This window comes from Protopterus annectens, chromosome 6.part0, assembly GCF_019279795.1.
Source record: "Protopterus annectens isolate FY-2018-M chromosome 6.part0, PAN1.0, whole genome shotgun sequence".
Classification (NCBI taxonomy): Eukaryota; Metazoa; Chordata; order Ceratodontiformes; family Protopteridae; genus Protopterus; species Protopterus annectens.
This window is the reverse complement of record NC_056737.1, coordinates 27085568-27108048: the sequence shown is the minus strand read 5'-3', so window position 1 is coordinate 27108048 and position 22481 is coordinate 27085568. Positions and strand designations below refer to the sequence as shown.

Genomic DNA, 22481 nt, shown 5'->3' with positions numbered 1-22481 from the left:
CTGAACAAGTGGGTAAGCATTCTTTGCAATGTGGTTTTGATGCTGTACAGGCCTCCTCGAGGGTGGCTGCTACCAGTTCTGTTCTTCGCAGGCATGCCTGGTTGAAGGATCAGAATTTAGCTGAGCATGTTAAAACGAGGATTTTGGATGCTCCTTTACAGTCTGATGTGTTGTTTGGTTCGCCTGTGGAAGCTGTTTTAAAGAAAATGGAGGACAAAGCTAAGTCTATGCAAACTGTTAAAGATTTTTTGCAGGTGCAGCCACCGAAGTTTAGTAGAACTTGGCCTGCTAAGGGGTGGACATATCCTGCTTATGATTCTCAGTCTAGGGGTAGGTCTAGACGTGGTAGGGGCAGGGCTCAAGGTTCTTTTAGGCCTAGAACAAGGAGTTCACCTGCTCAGACTTCTGGTGAGGGCAGGGGTCAGTCCTTTCGTAAACAGACCCAATGACCTGTTTTTTCAGCTGCCAGCAGATTCACGTCTGGCAGCTCCTTTGGGAGGAAGACTGTCTCTTTTCAAAGAAAATTGGGATTTAATTACTCAAGACAAATGGGTGTTGGATATCATTCACCACGGTTACAGATTTTATTTCCATACAATGCCCCCTTTCAAAGGCATGCCAGACGTTCCTCCTCTACAAAGAAAAGAGGCTCACAAGCAAATTTTACAGTTACTTCACATAGGGGCCATTCAGCCAGTCCCTGTGTCAGAGAGGGGCCTAGGATTTTATTCTCGCCTGTTCCTTGTACCAAAGAAGGGGAACACGTGGAGACCAATTTTGGATTTATCTCTCCTCAACACGTTTTTGGACATTCCCAAGTTCAAGATGTTGACGTTACAACAGCTTTTACCTCTGCTGGGCAAAGATCACTGGATGGTAACTTTAGATCTCAAGGAAGCTTACCTTCATGTGCCTATAAGGCTAAGTTGCAGAAAGTATCTGCGGTTTCGAGCTGGAAATTCTCATTATCAGTTCTCTGCATTGCCCTTTGGCTTATCTACTGCGCCCAGAGTATTCACAAAGGTTCTGGCTCCAGTGATAGCTTACTTCAGGCTTCAAGGAATTCAAATCTATCCTTACTTGGACGACTGCCTGATTCTGGCTCACGAAAAGGAAGACCTTCTACAGCATCTGGAATATGTTATAGCAGTGCTAAGATGCCTAGGGTATTCTGTGAACGAAATAAAGTCCAGTTTTGTACCCTCTCAAGACATGTGCTTTCTGGGCGTGAGACTGAATACAGCAGCCCAGATGGCCTTTTTAACCCCGGACAAACAAAAGAGTCTGTCACTTTACTTCCATCAACTATCTCATCAGTCCGTGCTGACTGCAAGGACAGTCCTTCAAGCATTAGGGTTCATGGCATCTTGTATTCTGGTGCTTCCCAATGCCAAACTGCATATGAGGAAGCTACAATGGTATCTCAAAAATGTATGGACACAGCACTGCCAGGATTTGGACACTGTCATTCAAATAATACCTTGCCTTCAAAAAGAATTCTTGTGGTGGGCTCAGGAATGTCACCTAAACAAGGGACTCTCTGTGACCCGGCCAGAGGCAAGTCAGATTTTAACGACAGATGCCTCGGACATTGCTTGGGAGCTCATCTAAATGGAAAGTGGATACAAGACAAGTGGCCTGCCAGACTACAGCATCGACATATCAACATGAAGGAGATGTTAGCAGACTAGTTTTGGATAACGGCTTTCAAGGAGTTACTACCTCCAGGGCACGTCTTGATTCTAACAGACAACACAACTGTCATGTGGTACATCAACAAGCAAGGGGAACACATTCTTATCCTCTATGCAGGCAAGCAATGATTTTATGGGAGACTGCGCTAAGCTTGCAACTAACTCTTCAGGCAAGGTTTCTGCCAGGAGCACAGAACTCCTTAGCAGATGTGTTAAGCAGACAAATCATGGATCCCCACGAGTGGAAACTGGATCTTCATGTATTTCAGAAACTGACAGTGTCATGGGGAACTCCAGACATAGATCTGTTCGCTTCTCCACTAAACCACCAGCTGCCAAAGTATTGCACAAAGGGGTTTCATCACACAGCTTGGAAAGTGGATGCTCTGTCTTTCAGTTGGAAAAACCTTCATGTGTATGCCTTTCCACCTCTACCTCTTCTTCCAAAGGTACTATTAAAGGTCAGACAAGACAGGCCAAGGATGATTTTGATAGCTCCAGATTGGCCTCGGCAACACTGGTACCCACTACTACGGAGTCTGGTAAAGCAGCCTCCATGGCCTTTACCTCTGATTCCTCATCTTTTATCTCAGAAGGACGGTCATCTGCTCAATGTCAAGCTTCACTCTCTTCATCTAACAGCCTGGCATATTCTGTGTTGAAACACAGCAGGTCTCAACTTCCTCAACAAGTTTTAAATGTGATTATGGAAGCTAGAAGACCTAGTACAAGGAGAGTGTACGCAGAAAAATGGAAGAGATTTTTATTTTGGAGTACAGCAAAGAATTTGGAGATTTCAGAGCCTAATTTGAGTGTGGCTCTTCAATATCTTACTGAATTATTGGACAAAGGTTTGTCCTTCTCTTCCATAAAGATTCATGCTGCAGCAATTTCAGCTCACTATGATTGTGACCCACCTTTGTTTTCGCATCCTTTGTTCAAGCAGTTTCTTAGAGGGGCAAAGAATATAAGACCCCCATTAGAGCTCCTACTCCTGCTTGGGATCTCAATTTTGTGTTGGAAAAACTTACTCTACAACCTTTTGAGCCTGCAGCTACTGCTGAATTGAAATATTTGTCATGGAAGACTGCTTTTCTGTTGGCTATTACTTCTGCAAGAAGGGTGTCTGAGTTGCAGGCCCTTATGGCAGTAGAGCCCTTTTGATTTTCCATAAGGATAGGGTGTCATTACGCACTAATCCTTCTTTTTATGCCTAAGGTGGTTTCTAGTGTGGCTTTAAACCAAACTATTCATTTGCCTACGTTTTTGCAGATCCTCAAAATAAAGGGGAAAAGATTTTGCACACTTTAGATGTACACAGGCAATTGCGTTATTATTTAAGCAGGACTAAGGATTTTAGGCAGTCTCAGCAGTTGTTTGTTTCTTTTGCTTTGAGTTCTCAGGGCAAGCCTGTGTCAAAACAAACTATTTCTAGGTGGATTGGCTTTTGCATTGCATTTTGTTATTCCCATCATGGCAAGGAGATTCCAGCTGGGATTAGGCCTCATTCCACTAGGGCTACTGCCACTTCAACAGCATTTCTAAGAGGGGTGGCAACTAAGGATATTCTGGACGCAGCTACTTGGAGTTCAGTGCATACTTTCTCTAGGCATTATCACCTTCCTATCTACTCTAAGTCTAGGGCTGGTTTTGCCACAGCTGTTTTACAAGGCATGTTGTCAGCTCCTACTACTTTATAATTTGCCAGCCTCCCTTACCTCTGCTTTGGGATTCTACCCAATAGTCAGGACTGCAGCAATGGAAGACGAAAAACATAGTACAGTTTAGTACCTACCATAAATGTAGGTGTTCGAGGATACCATTGCTGCAGTCCAATGTACCTCCCTCCCCTCTGTATTTAGGGGTGGTTGTGTAGGTGAGTTTACATGCTTATATTTTTGTATATATTGTTGTATATATTATACATGTTTTTGGTGCAGGTTGTTTTGGGACTTGTCTTTTTAGGGTCTTCTGACATCTGGGGCAAGAAAAGACTGAGGATATGACGTCGGTCATGCGCATTAGTACCCTGACGTACTGACGTCAGTCTAATGCGCCCTGACCGACGTCAGCCTTATACTCTGGTATTCGGGCCGACGGGACGCGGACTATACCCCAATAGTCAGGACTGCAGCAATGGAATCCTCGAACATCTACATTTATGGTAGGTACAAAACTGTACTTTTATGCCTTCCCTCCTCTTCCTCTGCTGCCCAAAGTTCTATTAAAGACCAGAGCAGACAGACCAAAGATGATTCTCATTGCTCTGGACTGGCCAAGGCAACACTGGTACCCACTCCTGAGGAGCCTGACGCATTCCCCACCATGGACCCTGCCTCTAATGCCTCCTCTTCTGACTCAGCACAGTTTCAAAACTCTTCACAGCCAGCTAAAAACACTCAATCTAGCCGCATGGAAGATTCCTTAGCATCTCAACAGGCTCTACTCTCCAAGGAGGTGCAGGATGTCATTTTGGAGGCCAGAAGGCCATCAACTAGGAAAGCTTACTCCGCAAAATGGAAACGTTTTTGTCTGGAATGAGAAAAAGGGCCAGGATCCTGGAAAACTGAATTTACCTCAAATACTACAATATTTGGCTGAACTGCTAAGCAGTGGACTTTCTTTCTCCTCCATCAAAATACATGCCTCAGCCATTTCTGCAGTACAACACTGATCCACCTTTATTCTCTCACCCTCTCTTAAGACAGTTCCTCAAAGGGGCTAAGAATTTAAGGCCTCCAAGGAAACAACCAATACCTGCTTGGGATCTTAATTTCATTCTGGGAAAATTGACCTTGCCTCCTTTTGAGCCAGCTGCCTCATCAGATTTGCAATATTTGTCCTGGAAAACAGCTTTTCTTCTGGCTATCACCTCAGCTCGTAGAGTTTCAGAACTACAGGCTCTCATGGCTGTCCAGCCTTTTATCATCTTCCATCAGGATAGAGTTTCCTTACGAACCCAACCCGTCCTTTATGCCTCAAGTGGTATCCAGGGTAGCTTTAAATCAGGCCATACATTTACCTACTTTTTATCCTAATTCTCAAAACAAAGGGTAGAGATTACTACATTCCTTGGACATCCACAGACAGCTGCGTTATTATTTGGACAGAACAAAGCCTTTCAGAAAATCAGAACAGCTCTTTGTGGCCTATGTGGTAGGAGCTCAAGGGAAACCAATTTCCAAACAGACAATCTCAAAATGGATAGCCCACTGCATACGCTTTTGCTATTCCTTTCATGGCAAAACTGTTCCTACAGGCATTAGAACTCATTCCACCAGGGCCACAGCCACCTCTGCAGCCTTCCTCAGAGGAGTTCCTACCAAGGATAGTTTGGAAGCAGCCACTTGGAGTTCTGTGCATACCTTCTCCAAGCACTACAACCTACCATTATACTCCATATCTAGAGCAGGCTTTGCCACTGCAGTCTTGCAGGGCATTTTGTCGTCTCCTAGTTCCAACTAGTGCCTACCACCCCTTTCTTAGCTTTGGGATTCTACCCATCTGTTATGACTGCAGCTATATGCACGATGAACATAGTACAATTTTGTACCTACCATAAATGTAGATGTTCGAGTGCTAATACAGCTGCAGTCCAGGTTTCCCTCCCTCCTTCCCCTCTTGGGACAGGCATATAGGCTAACACATCCTCATACAACCTGATTGGGGTTTTCATTTATGATGTATTTGCTTGCAACTACTGTATTTTGATTATATAGCACTGCATTATCACACATTTTTATTATTGCCTTTCTTCTGGGGGCACCTGACATCTGGGGCAAGAAAAACTGAAGGAAATGGCGTTGGCTGGTTCCTTTATACCCCTGTCGCACTGACGTCAGGGAAGAAGTGACGGCAACCGACGCCGGACCTAGACTTTGGAATTCGGCCGACCGAGGACCCACCTGATGGCAGGAGAACCCATCTGTTATGACTGCAGCTGTATTAGCACTCGAACATCTACATTTATGGTAGGTACAAAACTGTACTTTGTCGGTTTTGTGCTAGCTTTAACAAGCGCACTATTAAGCGTCGGTTTGACTTTGTTCGTCATTATTTTGGCCAAAGGTTCAATTATATCATCCCATCGGAACAGCCGACGACCGGAATACACAAAAAACGCAAAGACAAGGATAAGGGCAGGCATCTGAGGCCCTAAACTGACGATGAGGCCTCTTCTAGGCCAGTCGCCGGTTCTCAGTGAGGCGCTTTTGCAGTCCCTGACACCCACTACCTCGGACCCACAGGCCGCCTCCAACGCCCATGTGGAGATGTCTAGGCTTCTGGAAACTCAAGACATTGGGCCTATGGAAACTAACCCCTCAGATGGGTCCGGAGCCGCTGAGCAGGCATTGGCTTCTGAGGGTGTTTTCAGAACTTCACAACTTACCATTAAATCTACAGCCAAGTCTAAAACTTCATTAAAGACAAAGAAGCAAGTACAGCATTCACCTGGACAGGCCTCCATGCCTAAAAAACAGATGCTTAAAATGGCCGAAGACTTAATTACTCTGATCAGGGGTTCCCATCCCCCTCCAGAGAAAAGGCCCAGGCAGGATACAGAATATGACTCCTCTGACCAGGTTTCCATTTCTTCTGATTCCTCTTCAGATCTTCAGACCAGGGATACTCTTTACCCCCCTATGAGGACTCTGATGCTGAAGAATCAATTCCTTCAGCCTCTCTTCCTGAGGATTACTCTTTTGGGGAAACTTTACATGCCATGAGGGAGCATTTCCTTTGGGAGGGCCAGGATTACTCAGAATCCAAGAAAAGGCTTGGAGACTTTCTTTTATTGCCTCAGCACAGGCCCCTTGCTTTTCTGCCAGTGTTAGATATTGTGGATGATGTGTTCTCTGAATCCAGTTTAAATCCTGATTCTTTGCCCCCTGCTCCATTCAAGCCAGACAGGTAATAGAGTCCCTGACTCTCACAAATTTCTTTATAAAAACCCTGTTGCTGACCCAGAAACTATTTCCCAGGGTCCCAAAGGGGTAAAGGCTTCCACAGCTAAAAATCCAGTCCCCTCTGACAGGGATTCTAGAGCATTAGACAGATGGGGAAAGAAAGTTTACACCTCTGCATATGCTTAAATACCAACAATATTTAATGTCTCTGTTAAAACAGAAAATGCTTACAAGTGCAGAACATCCTGACTATAAGAAAATGCAGGATTTATTGCATGCAGCTGAACAAGTGGGAAAACATACTCTGCAGTCTGGTTTTGATTCATTAGAGGCTTCTTGTAGAGCAGCAGTTGCAGGATCTGTGATACGAAGGCATGCTTGGTTAAAATAACAAGGTTTACCTGATCATGTTAAGGCAAAATTATTGGATGCTCATTTACAGCAGGATATTTTATTTGGTGTTAAGGCAGAAGAGGTATTAAAGAAAATGGAGGATAAGGCAAAATCTATGCACACAGTGAAGGATTTCTTACAGGTACAGCCACCTCGATTTAGCAGAAATTGGCCCTCCAAAAATTGGTCCTTTCCAGTGTCAGACCACAAAGAGGCAGATAGACACCCAAGAGGCAGATCTCAGCCCCAAGGCTCTTACAGACCATGACAGTGGGGTGCTTCAACCCAAAAAAGAGTGGGAAGACAAGTCACAACCTTATAGGAAACACTCCCATTGACTTCCCCCTTCAAATGCCAAGCACTTAACTTTTGGAAGCTCCCTTAGGGGGAAAACTACCACTTTTTTCACAAAAATGGCATACAATCACCCAAGACAAATGGGTTCTGAATATTGTGTCTCAAGGTTACAGGTTCCACTTTCACACTCTACCAGGGCTAAAAGGAATGCCAGACTTGCCAACAAATCAATGGGCAGAGGCACAAAAACAAATTACAGCCCTCATGGACATGAGAGCTATTCAAAAAGTGCCACAACAGGAACAAGGACAAGGATTTTACTCAAGACTTTTCCTGGTCCCCAGAAAAGACAAAGCTTGGAGACCCATACTGGACCTTTCTACTCTAAATACTTACCTGGATGTTCCAAAATTCAAAATGTTGACTCTTCAGCAGCTTCTTCCCATGCTGGGCAAGAAGGCTTGGCTTGTTACTTTGGACCTCAAAGAGGCATACCTGCATGTTCCTATCAGACAAAATTGCAGAAGATACCTCAAATTCATAGCTGGTTCTCAATGCATTACCAATTCTCTGCACTGCCGTTTGGCTTATCTACTGCACCCAGGGTCTTCACAAAATGCCTGGCACAAGTAATTGCATTTTGCAGACAAAAAAGAATTCAAATATACCCATACTTGTACGACTGCCTTATTCAAGCAGACAGCAAGGACATTCTTGTACAGCATCTGGCATTTGTAAAAAGATTGCTAATTTGCCTAGAGTACACAGTAAACGAAAAGAAGTCAAAACTAGTGCCCTCACAAGAGGTAATATTCCTGGGTGCCAGCTTAAATACAGCGGCCCCAATGGCTTATCTCACGCCAGCAAAGATGACTGACTCAGTACTTTCAATTGATGGCAACAAAAACCCAACTCCCTGTAAGAAAAATTCTGCAGGCCTTGGGGTTCATGGCATCCTGCATACTACTAATACCATATGCCAGACTGCATATGAGGAAATTACAGTGGTACCTAAAAAGTGTTTGGACTCAACACTGTCACAGTTTGGAAGCAGTAATATCACTTATTCCCTGCCTACAACAGGAGTTTTGATGGTGGGCACAGGCATGTCACCTCAACAAGGGACAGCCTTTCACTCTACCCACAGCCAGGCAGACACTAACAACAGATGCTTCGGATTACGCCTGGGGAGTACACATGGCAGGAAAATGTATTCAGGGCAAGTGGGCCGCAGACCAAATGCATCTTCACATCAATCAAAAAGAGATGCTAGCTGTACAAAATGCCCTAACAGCTTTCAAGGACCTTCTGCATCCAGGACAACTATTACTAAAACAGACAACACCACAGTTATGTGGTACATAAACAAGCAAGGGGGCACTCATTCTTATCCCCTCTGTAGGCAAGCCATGACCTTGTGGAACACCGCTGTAACCTATCAAGTTCATCTGCAAGCAGAATTTCTTCCAGGAAAGAAAAATACTCTGCAGACGACTTAAGCAGAAACATCATGTATCCTCACGAGTGGAAATTAAATCCACAAGTATTCAGCATGATAACACAAAAATGGAGGAGCCCGGACATAGATCTTTTTGCTTCCCCAATGAATTACCAACTACAGAATTTCTGCACAAGGACTTACCACACACGAGCATGGAAAGTGGATGCTCTCTCCTTCAGCTGGAAAAGCTTAAAAGTTTATGCCTTCCCACCACTGCCTCTCCTTTCAAAGGTTCTCCTAAAAGCCAGACAAGAAAAGCCAAAAATGGTACTGATTGCCCCAGACTGGTCACGTCAGCACTGGTACCCAATCTTAAAGAAATTAGCTCAAGGCCCACCATTGATTTTACCTCAAATTCCGCATCTTCTGACTCAACATAACGCTCAAAACTTTAAACCTGGCTGCATGGCAGATACCTTAGTCAAGCAGACAACACCTCTCTCTAAAGCTGTTATGGATGTCATTTTGCAGGCCAGGAGGCCTAGCACCAGGAAATCCTATTCAGAAAAGTGGAAGAGATTCTGTGCCTGGAACCAGGCTCAAAGCTTTGATCCTGTTGTCCCAAATATTCCTCAGATATTACAATACATAACTGAGATGCTGGACCAAAGGCCTATCGTTTTCATCTATTAAGATCCACGCCTCTGCCATCTCGGCTCATTACAACACAGATTCTCCTGATGTTCTTCATCTCACATTGCTGCAGTCCTTACACTTGGGGTAGTCCGCTGTCCTCGGTCGGCCCGAATATCAAAGTATAAGGCTGACGTCGGTCAAGGCGCATTTGACTGACATCAGGACGTCAGGGTACAAATGCGCATGACCGACGTCATATCCTCAGTCTTTTTTGCCGCATGGTCCGATGCAGAAGCAGCATTGCAAGTGCCGGTTGGCGTTCTGAAATTTTTCGATTTCGGAGTTTCAGACCGAGTCAAAGTTGGCTAAGTACCCCGTTGGGGAATATTTTAGTTTTTTCTTGCCTCAGTGGTTTACCGGATGTCAGAAAAAGTGAATAATTGTATTTCTTGTGGGAAACTGATACCGCATAGAGACTATCATACTTTGTGTATTCCTTGTTTAGGGCCTGAGCACGACGTTGTTGGGTGTCGCTCTTGTGCTGGGTTCAATAAGCGCACTATAAAGAGAAGGTTAGATTGTGCCAGGTTAGTCTTCGGGAAGCGGTGCAATTATAAAATGCCGTCGGATGCTCCGCCCGCTTCTTCGAAGAAGCGCAAGGACAAAGCAGTTAAGCCTAGGCTAGAAGAACCGTCCGTACCGGACGCCGGTTCTTTAGAGGTGTCGGTGGAGCCGGTGGTTCCACCGGAGGTTTCTTTGGGATCCCAGGGAGAGACTTTGTTATTGCAGGATGTGGCCTCTCAGGAGGCAGGTCAGGCTGAAGGGGCTTCTCAGGTTACTATACTCCCTCCCTTCCTAGGGTGGTTAGGCCCTCTCCTTCTGTTTCCAAGGCTTCTCCCAGAGGCAGGCCAGGTTTAGCTTCAGTTGGTGTCACCCCTAGTTCTTCAGGAACTGTGCCCAAGAAGCATATGCTTAAAATGGCAGAAGATTTGATTACTTTGATTAGGGGTTCTTTGCCCCTCCTGATAAGAGACCTAGGGTGGAGCCTGAGCTAGGAGTTTTGAGCAGGCTTCAGATGTTTCAGAGTCTTCGGCTGAAGACTTGCAGGAGTATTCTCCTTATTCTGATTCTGATGTGGATGATTCTACTCCTTCTGCTTCTCCTCCTGAGGATTTTTCTTTTCAGAAACTCTTCATTCCATGAGGGAGCATTTTAAGTGGGAAGGTCAGGACTTCTCTGATTCCAGGAAAAGGCTTAGGGAATTTTTGTTTTTACCCCAGCATAGGCCTTTGGCTATACCTCCTGTTTTGGATGTGGTGGAAGATGTTTTTACAGAGGCTTCTCTTAATCCTGATTCTTTGCCTCCTGCTCCTGTTAAACCGGATAGGTATTACAGGGTGCCTGAAGCTCATAAGTATCTTTTTAAGAGTCCTAGGGCAGACCCAGAAACTGTCAGGGGCCTAAAGGTGTTAAGGCTTCTGTTGTTAAGAATCCGGTTCCTACAGATAAAGAGGCCAGGGCTTTGGATAGATGGGGAAAGAAAGTTTATACTTCTTCCACTCTAGCTATGAGGGCTTTGAATTGCCAGTTCCACATGTTGAAATACCAAAACTATCTCCTTTCACAATTGAAGTCTAAGGTTGATGCTCTGGCGGAAGGTATTGATTGTAAAGAGTTACAAGATTTAGTACATGTTTCTGAACAGGTGGGTAAGCATTCTTTGCAATGTGGTTTTGATGCTGTACAGGCCTCGTCTAGGGTGGCTGCCACTGGGTCAGTTCTTCGCAGGCACGCCTGGCTGAGGGATCAGAATTTATCTGTCCATGTTAAAACAAGGATTTTAGATGCTCCTTTACAATCTGATGTGTTGTTTGGTTCTCCTGTTGAGACAGTTTTAAAGAAAATGGAAGACAAGGCTAAGTCTATGCAGACTGTTAAAGATTTTTTGCAGGTTCAGCCTCCAAAGTTTAGTAGAAATTGGCCTACTAAGGGGTGGACGTATCCTTCTTATGATTCCCAGTCTAGGGGTAGATCTAGACGTGGTAGGGGCAGAGCTCAGGGCTCTTTCAGGCCTAGAACAGGGAGTTCTCCTGCACAGTCTTGGTGAGGGCAGGGGTCAGTCCTTTCAGTAAACAGACCCAATGACCTACCTTTTCAGCTGCCAGAGCCTTCTCGTCTGGCAGCACCTTTGGGAGGAAGGTTGGCACTTTTCAAAGAAAATTGGAGTTTAATTACCCAAGACAGATGGGTATTGGATATCATACACCACGGTTACAGGTTTTATTTCCATACCTTGCCTCCTTTCAAAGGCATGCCAGACGTTCCTCCTCAAGAAAGAATAGAGGCTCACAAGCAAATTTCTCTGTTACTCCAAATAGGGGCCATTCAGCCGGTTCCTATGCCAGAAGTGGGCCTAGGATTTTATTCTCGCCTGTTCCTAGTACCAAAGAAAGGGAACACGTGGAGACCAATTTTGGACTTATCTATCCTCAACACTTATCTGGACATTCCCAAGTTCAAAATGTTGACGTTACAGCAGCTTTTACCTCTGCTGGGCAAAGATCATTGGATGGTGACTTTGGATCTCAAGGAGGCTTATCTTCATGTTCCTATCAGACTGAGTTGCAGGAAGTATCTGCGCTTTCGAGCTGGGACTTCTCATTATCAGTTCTCTGCATTGCCCTTTGGCTTATCTACTGCGCCCAGAGTGTTCACGAAAGTTCTGGCTCCAGTGATAGCTTTCTTCAGGCTAAAAGGAATACAGATCTATCCTTATTTGGACGATTGCCTGATTCTGGCTCAAGGAAGGGACGACCTTTTTCATCATTTGGATTATGTGATAGCAGTGCTAAGATGCCTGGGGTATTCTGTGAACGAAATAAAGTCCAGTCTAGTACCCTCTCAGGACATGTGCTTTCTGGGTGTGAGACTGAATACAGCATCCCAGATGGCCTTTTTGACCCCGGACAAACAAAAGAATCTTTCCCTTTACTTTCATCAGTTGTCTCATCAGTCCAGGCTGACTGCAAGGACAGTCCTTCAAGCCTTGGGGTTCATGGCATCTTGTATTCTGGTGCTTCCCAATGCCAAACTGCATATGAGGAAGCTACAATGGTATCTCAAAATGTATGGACACAGCACTGCCAGGATTTGGACACTGTCATTCAAATAATACCTTGCATTCAAAAGGAATTGTTGTGGTGGGCTCAGGAATGTCACCTAAACAAGGGACTCTCTGTGACCCGCCAGAGGCGAGTCAGATTCTAACGACAGATGCCTCAGACAAAGCTTGGGGAGCTCATCTGAATGGAAAGTGGATACAAGACAAGTGGCCTGCCAGACTACAACATCTACATATCAACTTGAAAGAGATGTTAGCAGTCCAGTTTGCATTAATAGCTTTCAAGGATTTACTTCTCCCAGGGCAGGTGTTGATTCTAACAGACAACACGACTGTCATGTGGTACATCAACAAGCAAGGCGGAACACATTCTTATCCTCTATGCAGGCAAGCAATGATTTTGTGGGAGACTGCTCTCAGTTTACAGCTAAATCTTCAGGCAAGGGTTCTGCCGGGAGCACAGAACTCCTTAGCAGATGTGTTGAGCAGACAAATTATGGATCCCCACGAGTGGAAATTGGATCCTCATGTATTTCAGAAATTGACAGTGTCATGGGGAACTCCAGACATAGATCTGTTCGCTTCTCCACTAAACCACCAGCTGCCAAAGTTTTGCACAAAAAGGTTTCATCCCACAGCTTGGAAAGTGGATGCTCTTTCTTTCAATTGGAGCAATCTTCATGTGTATGCCTTTCCGCCTCTGCCTCTCCTCCCAAAGGTACTACTAAAGGCCAGACAAGACAAGCCAAGGATGATTTTGATAGCTCCAGATTGGCCTCGACAGCATTGGTTGGTACCCATTACTGAGAAGCCTGGTACGGAAGCCTCCATGGCCTTTGCCTTCGATTCCACACCTGTTGTCTCAGGAGGACAGTCATTTGCTCAATGTCAAGCTTCACTCTCTGCACCTAACAGCCTGGCATATTCTGTTTTGAACCATAGTGGGCCTCCACTTCCACAGCAAGTTTTGAATGTTATTTTGGAAGCTAGAAGGCCTAGTACAAGGAAAGTGTACGCAGATAAATAGAAGAGATTTTTATTTTGGAGTGCAGCAAAGGATTTTGATGTTTCTGAGCCTAATTTAAGTGTGGCTCTTCAATATCTTACTGAGTTACTGGACAAAGGTTTGTCCTTCTCTTCTATTAAGGTTCATGCTGCAGCAATTTCGCTCACTATGATTGTGACCCACCATTGTTTTCTCATCCTTTGTTCAAGCAATTTCTTAGAGGGGCAAAGAATATAAGACCCCCACGAAGAGCTCCTACTCCTGCTTGGGATCTCAATTTTGTGTTGGAGAAACTCACTCTACAACCTTTTGAGCCTGCAGCTACTACTGAATTAAAGTTTTTATCATGGAAGACTGCTTTTTGTTGGCTATTACCTCTGCAAGAAGGGTTTCTGAGTTGCAGGCCCTTATGGCGGTTGAGCCTTTCTTAATTTTCCATAAGGTTAGGGTATCTTTACGTACTAATCCTTCCTTTATGCCTAAAGTGGTTTCTAGTGTGGCTTTAAACCAAACTATTCATTTGCCTACTTTTTATGCAAATCCCCAAAATAAAGGGGAAAAGATTTTGCACACTTTAGATGTACACAGGCAGTTGCGATATTATTTGGACAGAACTAAAGGGTTCAGGCAGTCTCAGCAGTTATTTGTTTCTTTTGCTTTGAGTTCTCAGGGCAAGCCTGTGTCAAAACAAACTATTTCTAAGTGGATTGGGTTTTGCATTGCTTTCTGTTATTCCCATCATGGCAAGGAGATTCCAGCTGGGATTAGGCCTCATTCCACTAGGGCTACTGCCACTTCGACAGCTTTTTTGAGGGGGGTGGCAACTAAGGACATTTTGGAGGCAGCTACTTGGAGTTCAGTGCATACTTTCTCTAGGCATTATCACCTACCACTTTACTCTAAATCCAGGGCTGGTTTTGCCACTGCTGTTTTGCAGGGCATTTTGGCAGCTCCTGCTTCCTTATAGTTTGGCCATCCTCCCTTACCTCTGCTTTGGGATTCTACCCAAGTGTAAGGACTGCAGCAATGTGAGACGAAGAACATAGTACAGTTTTGTACCTACCATAAATGTAGATGTTCGAAGATCCACATTGCTGCAGTCCAATTTACCCTCCCTCCTTCCCCTCTGTAGTTAGAGGCGGTTGTGTGGCTTGGGTTGTCAATAGGGTGTATATTGTATATATTGTACATATTTTTAGTGCTAGGATGGTTGGTTGTTTGTTTGCTGTCTTTTGGTTTTGACCTTTATTTTTAGGGTCTTCTGACATCTGGGGCAAGAAAAGACTGAGGATATGACGTCGGTCATGCGCATTTGTACCCTTACGTCCTGATGTCAGTCAAATGCGCCTTGACCGACGTCAGCCTTATACTTTGATATTCGGGCCGACCGAGGACAGCGGACTACCCCAAGTGTAAGGACTGCAGCAATGTGGATCTTCGAACATCTACATTTATGGTAGGTACAAAACTGTACTTTTTCTCTCATCCATTGCTAAAGCAGTACCTCAGAGGGGCCAAAAACATAAGACCGCCCCAGAGAGCACCAACATCAACTTGGGACCTCAATTTTGTCTTGGAAAAACTAACATTACCTCCTTTTGAGCCAGCCAATTCAGCAGAATTAAAATGCGTCATGGAAAACTGCTCTACATCTGGCAATAACCTCAGCATGAAGAGTCTCAGAGTTACAGGCACTAATGGCAGTGGAGCCTTTCATCATTTTTCACCAAGACAGGGTTTCTTTAAGAACAAACCCTTCGTTTATGCCAAAAGTGGTCTCCAGTGTGGCTCTTAACCAAACTATTCACTTGCAAACTTTTTATCGAAATCCCCAGAATAAAGGGGAGAGACTTCTACATTCATTGGACATACACAAACAGCTATGCTTCTACTTGGACAAAACAAAAGCTTTCAGGAAAACTGAGCAATTGTTTGTAGCATATGCTGCAGGATCACAGGGAAAGGCTATTTCAAAGCAGACCATTTCAAAGTGGATAGGACACTGTTATCCATTTCTGCTACACACAGCATGGGAAAACTGTTCCTAGTAATATTAGGCCACATTCCACCAGGGCGACAGCCACTTCTACTGCCTACCTTAGAGGTGTACCTACCAAAGATATCTTGGAGGCTGCAACTTGAAGTTCAGTGCACACCTTTACCAAACATTATCACTTGCCTCTTTATTCTAAATCTAGAACTGGCTTTGCCACTGCAGTGCTGCAGGGCCTCATAGCCACCCGATATTCTCTATAGAACCAGCCACCCTACCTCAGCTTTGGGATTCAAACCAAGTGTAATGACTGCAGCAGTGAAACACGATGAACATAGTACAGTTTTGTACCTACCATAATTGTAGATGTAGAATGTATTCACTGCTGCAGTCCAGGTTACCCTCCCTCCATCCCCTCTTTCTTGCTGATACTTATCTATACCTGTCTACCCTGTACTTCCTATGTGGTGTATTTGCTGGTAACTGAAGGTTTTGGTTTTATTTTTTATGTATGTTTTATTAGCAATATTTATTGCCTACCTATTTGGGGGCACCTGACATCTGCGGCGAGAAAAACTGAAGAAAATGGCGTCTGCTGCATCTTGTATACCCCTGGCGCACTGACGTCAGGGAGGGAAGCGACAGCAACCGACGCAGGACCAAGACTTTGGAACTCTGGCCGACTGCAGAACCTCCTGACGGCAGGATAATCCAAGTGTAATGACTGCAGCAATGAATACACTCTAACATCTACATTTATGGTAGGTACAAAACTGTACTTTCCTGGATTCACTGTAAAGGAGCGGACACAGCACTGCCTTCCTTGCATGTAATCCTGGGTTACCTAGTAGATCTACTCCACAGAGGCCTTTCCTTCTCTTCCATTAAGAACCATGCGCTGCCATTTTGGCTCATTACAGCACTGAGCCCACCTCTCTTCTCTCACCCTCTCATCAGACAGTTCCAGAGTGGGGCCATCATCTTAAGGCCAACAAGGAGGCCCCCACCCCTGTTTTGGACCTTAACTGTGTACTGGAAAAACTCACGCTACCCCTTTTGAGCCTGCAGCATCAGCAGAGTTAAAATTCCTCTCTCGGAAAACAGCCTTGCTTCTGACCATCACTTCAGCTAGAAGAGTGTCTGAGCTACAAGCACTTATGGCTGTGGAACCCTTCATTATTTTTCATGCTGACAGGGTCTCCCTCAGGACTAACCCTAGTTTTTGTGTCTAACGTGGTGTACAGTCTGGTTCTCATCCAATCTAACCATTTGCCAACCTTTTTCCCTAATCCTCAAAATAAAGGGAAAAGGATCCTGCACTGTTTAGATGTGGACAGACAGCTCAGATTCTACCTTGATAGGACTAAGCCCTTCAGGAAATCTGACCAGTTACTAGTCAGCTTTGCACCAGGGGCTGAGGGTAAGGCCATATCAAAACAAACCATCTCCAAATGGATAGCACACTGTACCCATTTCTGTTACAAACACCATGGGAAACCACCTCCTCTGCGGGTCAGAACACATTCCACTAGGGAAAAATTCATCAGGTGAGTTCCTTCCAGGGACAGTCTGGAAGCTGCTATCTGGAATTCTTTTCACACCTTCACCAAGCATTACCACCTGCCTAACTTTCCTAAATCCAGGGCTGGTTTTGCAACAGCAGTCCTGCAGAGCATCCTAGCCAGCCCCAACTCTTCTTGACTGCCTCCACCCATTCTTCAGCTTTGGGAATCAACCGAAGTGTGATGACTGCAACAGTGAAACATGAAGAACATAGTACAGTTGTGTACACTTACCATAAATGCAGATGTTCGAGTGTATTTACTGCTGCAGTTTGCCCCCCCCTCCCTCCATCCTCCTCGTCTCTCTCTTTTCCTCCCTCCTTACACAAAATGTTTGGTATTTACTTTCTACTGGTGGTGGTCCACCATAACCTAGCTCCCTATTTGGGGGGCTCCTGACAGTTGGGGCTAGAAAAACTGATGTAATGGCGTCGGCTGCCTGTTTTTATACCACTGATGACCTGACATCAGTCCTGGAGCAACAGCAGCTGACACAGAAATGCTAAGCCTCTGGTATTTCGGCCGACTGTACTTTTAACCCCCCACCCCCCCAAAAAAAAGGTTTTCAGTCAGATATGCTTTATATATTTTCAGTTGTAACTGTGTGCATTTGTTGTATATATTTGCTTTTATGCCACCGGTTCTGTGAGAAAGTGGGAAGCATTTTTGTATGGAATAAGAAAAGTATGCTAATACATCTGGCCATATCTGTATACAGAAACAGCTGCCATCGCATTTGTTTGATGTAACAAATATTGAAGTAGAAAAGTGGTACTTTAATGTATTATGTATGGTGGAGGACAAATGGTGTATTTAAACATTAATTTTTATTTTTATTTGTAGGTTCGTACAATGGCTAGAGATTTGTATGATGATCATTTCAAAGCTGTTGAAAGTATGCCTCGTGGAGTGGTGGTGACGTTAAGAAACATAGCAACTCAGTTGGAGTCAGGCTGGGAACTTCATACCAATAGACATGTAAGCAAAAATGTAGTGGCTGTTATTTCAACTACCATTTAAGTGCTGCCAGTGTATGCTGATGAATAAAACTATGACGTGGAGGATAACCAGTAGCTCCACTTAAAAATGTAATCAGTTTTTTTTTTTTGTTTTTTTGTTTTTTGTTTTTTTTGGGACTGTAGATTTTAAATACGTTGAGCACAGTGATTTGCTTGTTGCATAAGAATTGTGTATTTAGAGGAAGATGCATGGTCATTGAAAGGTAGGGAAACCCTTGTTGAAGAAATGTGACTTCAGTCATTGCCCTTCTTTGAACAACATTTATATACTCAAAACAGACTACAGTCCTTTTATTTAAAAATGTGAATGGTAGTGCTTTATTTTTACCTCTTTGATTATTACTTGTTTAAAACACTAGATTTCCTTTCCTTGGTATTGTCAGCTTTCAGCAAGCCATCATCCTATAAACCTATCCCATCAAATAGTTAAAAGCCTTAGGGTAGGTTGTATTAAATAGAGCGATACAGTGGGCAATGTCTCCCCTCTATGCTAACATGGGAAACTTTTCTCCAAATGAATTTAACTTGTTAGTTATTGGCCAGAATCTTGTGCTGAAAAGCTACACGATTAGAATCACGATAACGCAAACATTCAGATTTCATGTTGTTGGTTCATTTTTATTAATTGCATGCACAGTACATTCATTTATTTTGATAGTTTTATATATTTTTGTATAGGCTGCATTGTGTTTATAGGTTAGTTTCATGCTGAGAGTTGCATGGTACAGAGAAGTAGAAATTCAAAACTAGTTGTAGTTTTTCCACTTATGAAGTGCTGTTACCGTAGTTTACATAGTTATATTGCTTTGACAGTTAACTTTGAGATATGCACATTTTTAGAAATTTGCATTGCTACCATCTCAGTGTTTTATTTTAAAAGTTGTCTTTCACAGTGGATCACAATCGTTACTCCACCCAATCACTCTTGTCTTGTGAGACTTGATCAGTCATTAATAAAGTGTTATTTATATCAAAGTAAATGTACAGACGCTAGTCTAAAATGGATAAGTAAGTTAGTTGAATAGTCTGTGTGTAGGGTCATGACAAAAATTTCAAACTCTGCACCCGCAGGACTACCGAGTATCTGATTTGTTTTATTTGAGTTGGTAGTGAGGTTTGTCTGGGGTAGGTTGGTCTACAGTGTATTTGCATCTAGTGCCATTTCTCACAAGACCTGCATTGGACTGCTTTTCTGGAAAGCTGCTGTAGTGAAGGCATGATTTTAATAACATGGTCACTGACTGGATATATGGAAAAGTGCTAATTTTCAGCACGTTCTACAGCCGGTATTGCAGTTAAACCATGTGATCCATTATGTTTCTCCCATTGATCACTGCTGCAGTAGCCTGACTTATATGGGTTATATCCTGCCAAGGATATATCCCATAAAACTTAGGCTACTGCAGCAGTGAACATTCTGACATGCACTGGTAAGGTAAAATTACTTACACAATTGTACTTTACTGGATACTTATGTGGTTTTATTCAAGCATATTTTGTCATTGAAAAGTTGGAGAAATAAGCATTGCGCTAGTGTAAGGAGGCCCATTCATGCCAGCAGTAGGACTGAGGTTGGCAGGCATTAGGCAGTCTGGAATGTGAAGCTTTTCCAGACTGCTGGCACCCATCCTTTACCTATAATCCACTATAATGGTTTACTTTCCAGACTTCGTTTGCTGTGTATTGAAGTGGATCTTCAGAGAAATTGTCCATGGCTACTTACAAATAAAAATGTGTATTTCTGAGAAGGAAAAGTAGAGTTTGCATCTAAAGAAGCTTACTTGTTTGTATCTTTCTGCATTCTGGTCTGGTATTCATGTCAAAGCAGTACCTTGCTGTCTTTTTTTTTCTGGAATTTTGCAGATGTTCATCGTGTTACCCTGCTGCAGTCATCACACTTGGGTTATCCTGTCGTCAGGCGGTCCCGCAGTCGGCCGGAATTCCAAAGTCTTGGTCCGGCGTCGGTTGCTGTTGCTTCTTCCCTGACGTCAGTGCGCCAGGGGTATATATATACTGCATCCAACGCCATTTTCTTCAGTCTTTCTTGCCACGCGGTGCCCGAAGCAGAAGCAGTTCGCAAGTGCCGGTTGGCTGACTCCTGAGATTTGCAAAGTCGAATTTCAGATCTGAAGTCTTCAATAAAGCTAAGTACCCCATTGGGGAAACTTTTCTTGCCTCAGACTGATGTCAGAAAAAGTTAACAATTGTATTTCTTGTGGGAAGCAAATACCTCATAAGGATTTTCATTCTTACTGCATACCTTGCCTAGGCCCAGACCACGACATCACTGATTGTCGTTTTTGTGCTAGGTTTAATAAGCGTACTATAAAAAGACGCTTTGATTTCGCACGACACTACTTCGGTAGAAAATTTAACTACACAATGCCGTCTGAGCAACCGACTACCGGCGTGCACAAAAAAACGCAAGGATAAGGACAGGCAGCCTAGACCCAAGCCAGACTCCGAGGCCTCTGCTGGACCTGTCTCCAGTTCACCAGTCTTCAGTGAGGCTCCGACGCAGCCCCTGACTACCGCAGATTTGGAACCCGAGACCACTTCGGAGCCTTTGGAGGAGAGTGCTAGGCCGACAGCCATTTTGTTTAGCTCCTACCGACGACACTGCAGAAAGAGATGGTGCTGCAGAAACACCGGTTTCTGAAAGCGTCTTCAGACCGACGACGCTCACCATAAAAACGTATCCTAAGCTTAAGACTCCTATTAAACCTAAAAAGACTGCACTTCAGTCTCCAGTTCAAGGCCCCATGCCTAAGAAACAGATGCTTAAAATGGCTGAAGATTTGATCTCTCTAATCAGGGGTTCCCAACCCCCACCTGACAAAAGGCCTAGACAAGAGGAAGATTATGCCTCCTCTGATCAAGTGTCTATTTCCTCAGGCTCCTCTGAGGACCAGGATTACTCCTTCTCCCCTTATGAAGATTCTGATGCTGAGGATTCTATTCCCTCAGCTTCTCCTCCTGAAGATTACTCCTTTGGGGTAACTTTACACACTATGAGGGAACATTTCCATTGGGAGGATCAGGACTACTCTGACTCAAAGAAAAGGCTCAGAGAGTTTCTTTTACTCTCCCAGCACAGACCACTTGCCATCCCCCCAGTTTTAGACATTGTGGATGATGTTTACATAGAATCTAGTTTGAACCCAGATTCTAGGCCTCCTGCTCCAGCCAAACCAGACAGATACTATAGAGTGCCTGATTCCCACAAATTCCTTTATAAAAGCCCTGTTGCTGATCCAGAGATGATCTCCCAGGGTCCCAAAGGGGCTAAGGCTTCTATGGCAAAAAGTCCTGTACCCTCTGAAAGGGACTCCAGAGCACTAGACAGGTGGGGGAAAAAGGTTTACACCTCAGCCACTCTAGATATGAGAGCACTAAATTGCTAATTTCACATGCTAAAATATCAGCAATTTCTAGTGTCTCAGTTAAAACAAAAAATGAGCACACTCCCTCAACAGTCTGAATTGAAAGAAATACAGGATCTGTTGCATGCAACTGAACAGGTGGGCAAACATACTTTACAATGTGGGTTTGATTCTTTGGAGGCTTCCTGCAGAGCAGCTGTCACTGGGTCTGTTATACGTAGGCATGCTTGGTTAAAGGAACAAACTCTGCCTGATAAAGCAAAGCTTCTAGATGCTCCCTTACAGCAGGATGTTCTATTTGGAGTTAAAGCAGAAGAAGTCTTAAAGAAAATGGAGGATAAGGCAAAATCTATGCAGACAGTCAAAAATTTTCTACAGGTACAGCCCCCTCGCTTCAGCAGAAATTGGCAAACCAAAAATTGGTCCTTTCCAGCTACTGACAGACCACAGAGGGGTAAATACAGACGTCCAAGAGGCAGAGGACAACCACAAGCCCAATACAAACCTCGACAGTGGGGTACTGCAACACAGAAGGGAGGAGAAGACAGGTCCCAAACTACCAGAAGGCAAACTCAATGACTTGCACCTCATCTGGCCAAGCAACACTCTCTTGGCAGCTCCCTTGGGAGGAAAACTCGCACTTTTTTCAGACAACTGGCACATTGTCACAAAGGACAAATGGGTCCTAGACATAATTTCACGAGGATACAGATTCCATTTCCACACCTTGCCAATGAAAAGAGGAATGCCAAACCTGCCACAAAATCAATGGGCAGAGGCACAGAAACAAATTACAGCTCTCATGGACATGAGAGCCATTCAACTGGTACCTACACGAGAGCAAGACCAAGGATTTTACTCAAGACTCTTTCTAGTCCCCAGAAAGGACAATGCCTGGAGACCAATTCTGGACCTTTCAATCCTAAACACCTTCATACAAGTACCCAAATTCAAGATGCTTACACTACAGCAGCTTCTTCCCATGTTGGGCGAGAAAGCATGGCTAGTAACGTTGAACCTCAAGGAGGC

At 44.2% G+C, this 22481-nt stretch overlaps 1 protein-coding gene across 5 annotated transcripts in view; it reads left to right on the top strand.

Moving 5' to 3' along the window:
• The window catches only part of HECTD1 (HECT domain E3 ubiquitin protein ligase 1), a 4301832-nt gene that overhangs the window by 921958 nt on the left and 3357393 nt on the right, over positions 1-22481 (top strand). For all 5 annotated transcript variants that reach the window (XM_044073821.1, XM_044073824.1, XM_044073822.1 and 2 more), the window contains exon 10: positions 17894-18028. In XM_044073821.1, the coding sequence (XP_043929756.1) occupies positions 17894-18028 (135 nt within the window). The remainder of the gene's footprint in view (positions 1-17893; positions 18029-22481) is intronic.